Raw genomic sequence first — 8954 nt, 5'->3', positions numbered from 1 at the left:
TATATATATATATATATATATATATGTCGTGCCGAATAGGCAGAACTTGCCAAATCTAAAATATATTTAGTTGGGTTAGGCTAAAATAAATTGTTCTTGTTATAATAAGGTTAGGTAAGTTTTCGAAGTTCCTTTTGGTGCAAAATTATAAATTTTTACATTAACATTAATGAAAAAAATATATCTTTAAACGTTTAAGAGAAAATTTCAGAAAGGACTTAATTTGAAATGAGCTCTTGCTAATTGACCAGTTTTACTTATTCGGCACGACATATATATATATATATATATATATATATATATATATATATATATATATATATATATATATATATATATATATATATATATATATATATATATATATATATATATATATATATATCGTGCCGAATAGGCAGAACTTGCGATCTTGGCTTAAATAGCAACGCTCATCTTGCCATATAGGACAAGTGAAAATTTGTGTATGCAATAATTTCGCCAAAATCATTCTGAACCTAACGAAAAAAATATATTTCACTGTGTTTGTTTAGTATTAAATTATTGTAAACAAATCTAAAATATATTTAGTTGGGTTAGGCTAAAATAAATTGTTCTTGTTATAATAAGGTTAGGTAAGTTTTCTAAGATTCTTTTGGTGCAAAATTAAATTTTTTTACATTAACATTAATGAAAAAAATATATCTTTAAACGTATAAGAGAAAATTTTAGAAAGGACTTAATTTTAAATGAGTTCTTGCTAATTGACCAGTTTTACATATTCGGCACGACATGTATATATATATATATATATATATATATATATATATATATATATATATATATATATATATATATATATATATATATATATATATATATATATATATATATATATATATATATATATAATATATATATATATATATATATATATATATATATATATATATATATATATATATATATATATATATATATATAAGCCTCAAGCTCAAGTAATTCTCAGTAGTAGTAATAACAGGTTCGGTATGGAAGCGTGAGTGGCACCAGCCAATATTTCTGAATGAGGGAGGGAGGCTTAGCGGAATGCCAGCCACCGCTGGTCCCACACATACACCACCCCATATGGGGTCAGATGTGGTAGGTCCCACAATTTGCAGATAACATAAGATAGAGTAAATAGAAGATATTTAACAGCCAGCCCTAAACCTCTAACCTCTAAGAACAGATCATGTGATGTGAGAAGTTACAATACTGGATCATTTACATACAGAATGAAGCTATTGTGCACAATCTTCTTACTAATGAAATAGAAATAATAAATGTCCTCATTTCTGTCAGCAGTTAATACCAGATGTCCCAGAAACTTCTACAATATTCAGCAAGTACTCTCAGTGTCAATTAATATTCCTGTGTGATCTCCTTTATTCAGGATTGTCTTTCTTAAAATAACTAGGCAAGTCCTAAATTTTTGCTTTTAATGCCACTATTATCATTATTATTGTCCACTATTATCAACTATTATCATTATTATTGTCCACTTTTATCAACTATTATCATTATTACTATCGTTATCATTATAACGATAGTAATATTATAATATCATAATAATCTTTATGATATTATAATCATTATGTTATTATAATATTACTAATTCAGTTTGAAATGAAATATGTACAGTACAGAAACTTTCTCTTCGATCCTTATTGGTAAGCTCTAAATTTTCAAGAATAGAGAACTTAAAAGTGGAAGTCTTACGGGAGAATGACGAGGTTCCACAGCCAAGTCTCGGGAAAGTTGGTCCTTGGAGCGTCAGCCTCTGTATCACTGTCTTCCTGCTCACTAATACTTGTGGCAGTGGGTACTGATGGAGTCGTGGTGAGTAGAGGAGGACGACCGGTAGTACTAGGAGCAACAATACCACCAGCAACGCCAGGAACGCCAATACCACCTATCCCCAGATGATAATACACTGGAAAAGGAAATACGTCATTAATGTATTCATTAGTTAATTTATATTTGAACTTAAAGGCCCCAACAATTGTGTATTGATAAATACAATTAAGGTGCAACATCATTACATTGTTTTTTAATTAAATCTTTAAAGCAATAATTTAACCAATATTCTGTTTGATAAATTATTACAAATAATAATAATAATAATAATAATAATAATAATAATAATAATATTATTATTATTATTATTATTATTATTATTATTATTATTATTATTAGTAGTAGTAGTAGTAGTAGTAGTAGTAGTAGTAGTAGTAGTAGTAGTAGTAGTAGTAGTAGTAGTAGTAACTTTTAGAAGTGTTCCCTCTAAATGTTACTGTTCTCTCGCGAGTTTTGAACCAAGTGTGAGATTACTTGTGGTTGGGGATTTCAATTCTAAAGTGGGCAAAAATGTTGTGGAGGGAGTAGTAGATAAATTTTGGGTGCCAGGGGTAAATGAAAATGGGGAGCCTTTATTTGAGCTATTTGCAGAAAGAGGTTTGGTAATAAGTAATACATATTTTATGAAGAAGAGGATAAATAAATATACAAGGTATGATATAGCTTGTGATGAAAGTAGTTTGCTAGGTTATGTATTGGTGGATAAAAGGTTGATGGGTAGGCTCCAGGATGTACACATTCATAGAGGGGCAACTGATATATCGGATCATTATTTAGTTGTAGCTACAGTTAGAGTAAGAGATAAATGGGACGAAAGGATAATGGCAACAAGCGAGAGAAAGGTGAAAGTGTATAAACTAAGGGAGGAGGAAGTTTGGGTGAGATATGAGCAACTACAGTATTGGCAGAAAGGTGGGCTGGTGCAAGTATGAGTAGTGGGGGGGGGGTTTGAAGAGGGTTGGAATAGTTTTAAAAATGCAGTGTTAGAATGTCGGGCAGAAGTTTGTGGTTATAGGAGGGTGGGTGCAGGAGGAAAGAGGAGTGATTGGTGGAATGATGAAGTAAAGGGTGTGATAAAAGAGAAAAAGTTGGCTTATGAGAGGTTTTTACAAAGCAGAAGTGTTATAAGAAGAGTAGAGTATATGGAGAGTAAAAGAAAGGTGAAGAGAGTGTTGAGAGAGTGCAAAAGAAGAACAGATGATAGAGTGGGAGAGAAATAATGAAAATAAGAAAAAATTTTGGATTGAGTTTAACAAGTAAAGAAAGCCTAGAGAATGAATGGATTTGTCAGTTAAAAAAAGAGTAGGGGAGTTAGAAGATAAGGAGATGGAGGTTTTGGGTAGATGGCGAGAATATTTTGAGGAACTTTTAATGTTGATGAAGAAAGGGAAGTGGTAATTTCATGTACTGGCCAGAGAGGAATACCATCTTTTAGGAGTGAAGAAGAACAGGATTTGAGAGTGGGGGAGGTGCGTGAGGCATGATGTAGAATGAAAGGGGGTAAAGCAGCTGGAACTTATGGGATCATGACAGAAATGTTAAAAGCAGGGGAGGATATAGTGTTGGAGTGGTTGGTATTTTTGTTTAATAAATGTATGAAAGAGGGGAAGGTACCTAGGGATTGGCAGGAGAGCATGTATAATCCCTTTATATAAAGGGAAGGGGGACAAAAGAGATAGTAAAAATTATAGAGGAATAAGTTTACTGAGTATACCAGGAAAAGTGTACGGTAGGGTTATAATTGAAAGAATTAGAGGTAAGACAGAATGTAGGATTGCAGATGAGCAAGGAGGTTTCAGAGTGGGTAGAGGATGTGTAGATCAAGTGTTACATTGAAGCATATACGTGAACAGTATTTAGATAAAGGTAGGGAGGTTTTATTGCATTTATGGATTTAGAAAAGGCATATGATAGAGTGGATAGGGGAGCAATGTGGCAGATGTTGCAAGTACAGTGACCCCCGCTTAACGATCACCTCCCAATGCGACCAATTATGTAAGTGTATTTATGTAAGTGCATTTGTATGTGTATGTTTGGGGGTCTGAAATGGACTAACCTACTTCACGATATTCCTTATGGGAACAAATTCGGTCAGTGGCACCTGAACATACTTCTGGAATGAAAAAATATCGTTAAGGGGGTCCACTGTATATGGAATAGGTGGTAAGTTACTAAATGCTGTAAAGAGTTTTTATGAGGATAGTGAGGTTCAGGTTAGGGTGTGTAGAAGAGAGGGAGACTGCTTCCCAGTAAAAGTAGGTCTTAGACAGGGATGTGTAATGTCACCATGGTTATTTAATATATTTATAGATGGGGTTGTAAAAGAAGTAAATGCTAGGGTGTTCGGCAGAGGGGTGGGATTAAATTATGGGGAATCAAATACAAAATGGGAATTGACACAGTTGCAGTTTGCTGATGATACTGTGCTTATGGGAGATGCTAAAGAAAAATTGCAAAGGTTAATGGATGAGTTTGGGAGTGTGTGCAAAGGTAGAAAGTTGAAAGTGAACATAGAAAAGAGTAAGGTGATGAGGGTATCAAATGATTTAGATAAAGAAAAATTGGATATCAAATTGGGGAGGAGGAGCATGGAAGAAGTGAATGTTCTCAGATACTTGGGAGTTAACGTGTCGGCGGATGGATTTATGAAGGATGAGGTTAATCATAGAATTGATGGGGGAAGGAAAAAAGGTGAGTGGTGCATTGAGGTATTATATATATATATATATATATATATATATATATATATATATATATATATATATATATGTATTTATATATATATATATATATATATTTTTTTTATTATCACACTGGCCGATTCCCACCAAGGCAGGGTGGCCCGAAAAAGAAAAACTTTCACCATCATTCACTCCATCGCTGTCTTGCCAGAAGGGTGCTTTACACTACAGTTTTTAAACTGCAACATTAACACCCCTCCTTCAGAGTGCAGGCACTGTACTTCCCATCTCCAGGACTCAAGTCCGGCCTGCCGGTTTCCCTGAACCCCTTCATAAATGTTACTTTGCTCACACTCCAACAGCACGTCAAGTATTAAAAACCATTTGTCTCCATTCACTCCTATCAAACACGCTCACGCATGCCTGCTGGAAGTCCAAGCCCCTCGCACACAAAACCTCCTTTACCCCCTCTCTCCAACCTTTCCTAGGCCGACCCCTACCCCGCCTTCCTTCCACTACAGACTGATACACTCTTGAAGTCATTCTGTTTCGCTCCATTCTCTCTACATGTCCGAACCACCTCAACAACCCTTCCTCAGCCCTCTGGACAACAGTTTTGGTAATCCCGCACCTCCTCCTAACTTCCAAACTACGAATTCTCTGCATTATATTCACACCACACATTGCCCTCAGACATGACATCTCCACTGCCTCCAGCCTTCTCCTCGCTGCAACATTCATCACCCATGCTTCACACCCATATAAGAGCGTTGGTAAAACTATACTCTCATACATTCCCCTCTTTGCCTCCAAGGACAAAGTTCTTTGTCTCCACAGACTCCTAAGTGCACCACTCACTCTTTTCCCCTCATCAATTCTATGATTCACCTCATCTTTCATAGACCCATCCGCTGACACGTCCACTCCCAAATATCTGAATACATTCACCTCCTCCATACTCTCTCCCTCCAATCTGATATTCAATCTTTCATCACCTAATCTTTTTGTTATCCTCATAACCTTACTCTTTCCTGTATTCACCTTTAATTTTCTTCTTTTGCACACCCTACCAAATTCATCCACCAATCTCTGCAACTTCTCTTCAGAATCTCCCAAGAGCACAGTGTCATCAGCAAAGAGCAGCTGTGACAACTCCCACTTTGTGTGTGATTCTTTATCTTTTAACTCCACGCCTCTTGCCAAGACCCTCGCATTTACTTCTCTTACAACCCCATCTATAAATATATTAAACAACCACGGTGACATCACACATCCTTGTCTAAGGCCTACTTTTACTGGGAAAAAATTTCCCTCTTTCCTACATACTCTAACTTGAGCCTCACTATCCTCGTAAAAACTCTTCACTGCTTTCAGTAACCTACCTCCTACACCATACACTTGCAACATCTGCCACATTGCCCCCCTATCCACCCTGTCATACGCCTTTTCCAAATCCATAAATGCCACAAAGACCTCTTTAGCCTTATCTAAATACTGTTCACTTATATGTTTCACTGTAAACACCTGGTCCACACACCCCCTACCTTTCCTAAAGCCTCCTTGTTCATCTGCTATCCTATTCTCCGTCTTACTCTTAATTCTTTCAATAATAACTCTACCATACACTTTACCAGGTATACTCAGCAGACTTATCCCCCTATAATTTTTGCACTCTCTTTTATCCCCTTTGCCTTTATACAAAGGAACTATGCATGCTCTCTGCCAATCCCTAGGTACCTTACCCTCTTCCATACATTTATTAAATAATTGCACCAACCACTCCAAAACTATATCCCCACCTGCTTTTAACATTTCTATCTTTATCCCATCAATCCCGGCTGCCTTACCCCCTTTCATTTTACCTACTGCCTCACGAACTTCCCCCACACTCACAACTGGCTCTTCCTCACTCCTACAAGATGTTATTCCTCCTTGTCCTATACACGAAATCACAGCTTCCCTATCTTCATCAACATTTAACAATTCCTCAAAATATTCCCTCCATCTTCCCAATACCTCTAACTCTCCATTTAATAACTCTCCTCTCCTATTTTTAACTGACAAATCCATTTGTTCTCTAGGCTTTCTTAACTTGTTAATCTCACTCCAAAACTTTTTCTTATTTTCAACAAAATTTGTTGATAACATCTCACCCACTCTCTCATTTGCTCTCTTTTTACATTGCTTCACCACTCTCTTAACCTCTCTCTTTTTCTCCATATACTCTTCCCTCCTTGCATCACTTCTACTTTGTAAAAACTTCTCATATGCTAACTTTTTCTCCCTTACTACTCTCTTTACATCATCATTCCACCAATCGCTCCTCTTCCCTCCCGCACCCACTTTCCTGTAACCACAAACTTCTGCTGAACACTCTAACACTACATTTTTAAACCTACCCCATACCTCTTCGACCCCATTGCCTATGCTCTCATTAGCCCATCTATCCTCCAATAGCTGTTTATATCTTACCCTAACTGCCTCCTCTTTTAGTTTATAAACCTTCACCTCTCTCTTCCCTGATGCTTCTATTCTCCTTGTATCCCATCTACCTTTTACTCTCAGTGTAGCTACAACTAGAAAGTGATCTGATATATCTGTGGCCCCTCTATAAACATGTACATCCTGAAGTCTACTCAACAGTCTTTTATCTACCAATACATAATCCAACAAACTACTGTCATTTCGCCCTACATCATATCTTGTATACTTATTTATCCTCTTTTTCTTAAAATATGTATTACCTATAACTAAACCCCTTTCTATACAAAGTTCAATCAAAGGGCTCCCATTATCATTTACACCTGGCACCCCAAACTTACCTACCACACCCTCTCTAAAAGTTTCTCCTACTTTAGCATTCAGGTCCCCTACCACAATTACTCTCTCACTTGGTTCAAAGGCTCCTATACATTCACTTAACATCTCCCAAAATCTCTCTCTCTCCTCTGCATTCCTCTCTTCTCCAGGTGCATACACGCTTATTATGACCCACTTCTCGCATCCAACCTTTACTTTAATCCACATAATTCTTGAATTTACACATTCATATTCTCTTTTCTCCTTCCATAACTGATCATTTAACATTACTGCTACCCCTTCCTTTGCTCTAACTCTCTCAGATACTCCAGATTTAATCCCATTTATTTCCCCCCACTGAAACTCCCCTACCCCCTTCAGCTTTGTTTCGCTTAGGGCCAGGACATCCAACTTCTTTTCATTCATAACATCAGCAATCATCTGTTTCTTGTCATCCGCACTACATCCACGCACATTTAAGCATCCCAGTTTTATAAAGTTTTTCTTCTTCTCTTTTTTAGTAAATGTCTACAGGAGAAGGGGTTACTAGCCCATTGCTCCCGGCATTTTAGTCGCCTCATACGACACGCATGGCTTACGGAGGAAAGATTCTTTTCATATATATATATATATATATATATATATATATATATATATATATATATATATATATATATATATATATATATATATATATATATATATATATATATATATATATATATATATATATATATATATATATATATATATATATATATATATATATATATATATATATATATATATATATATATATATATATATATATATATTTGCCATGAGCTGGCATGGCAAGACGTGTGGCGGGCTAGCTGCGGGATTTTCAATTATAACTCCGGATCAACGAGGCTGACCAGGTTAAGACTCAACAGGACTTATTGTGAATACTCTGGGAAGATTCCAGTGAAGCGAGAAGACATTTCAAAGCACCGTTTCAAGGTAAATTGTGGAAGTGTTGTGCAGTTTGTGAATGTTGGTGAGTGGTGGTGGTAGTGAGGAAGACGGCCAGTGGAGGTGTGGGGGAGTACAAGGCCTACACTGTGTATGAGTACCGGCCAAGATTATCGTACATACAAACCTCGAAAAGCTCTTATAAAAACATCTATATCCAGCACCATGCACCATGCTTCCAGTTAACTTGGAAATGATTGTGTCGATGCATGGACTATTTAGAGGCATATGTTATGGAAAAACAATGTGAAATTAATGTTAACGAGGGAGTGACCAGTCAGTGCATCCACCCCCACGTCACGGGGGTGGGTGGAAGAGGTGGGATGTGTAACTAGATGGTGAGTGAACACATTGGTTCAGCAGTGCCCATACCCACATTGTTCATAGTGTACATGGGAAACAAATAAAGTTATGTGTATTGTAAGACAGTGTGAACAATATATAGTGTGCAAGTCCATGTGTATTGTACTCCCCGGGATAACCCCACTCAACCTGCGCCTCCCCCACCTAATTCCCAGGGGAAGTTTTCCCCTTCCCCTCCCGGCCCCTCAAACTCCACCAGGCCACCACGGTCAAGTTCACTACCTTCCACGCACCATACCC

The 8954-nt window shown here is 36.7% G+C and overlaps 1 protein-coding gene across 1 annotated transcript in view; it reads right to left on the bottom strand.

Moving 5' to 3' along the window:
• LOC128685349 (pregnancy zone protein-like) overlaps positions 1–8954 on the bottom strand; it is a 503287-nt gene that overhangs the window by 140104 nt on the left and 354229 nt on the right. Inside the window, exon 15 of the mRNA XM_070082129.1 lies at positions 1741–1954. Within this exon, the coding sequence (XP_069938230.1) occupies positions 1741–1954 (214 nt within the window). The remainder of the gene's footprint in view (positions 1–1740; positions 1955–8954) is intronic.

The sequence above is a fragment of the Cherax quadricarinatus genome, chromosome 1 (assembly GCF_038502225.1).
Source record: "Cherax quadricarinatus isolate ZL_2023a chromosome 1, ASM3850222v1, whole genome shotgun sequence".
Lineage (NCBI taxonomy): Eukaryota > Metazoa > Arthropoda > Malacostraca > Decapoda > Parastacidae > Cherax > Cherax quadricarinatus.
Note: the sequence above shows the minus strand (reverse complement) of the source record. Positions and strands in the feature narration are given on the sequence as shown.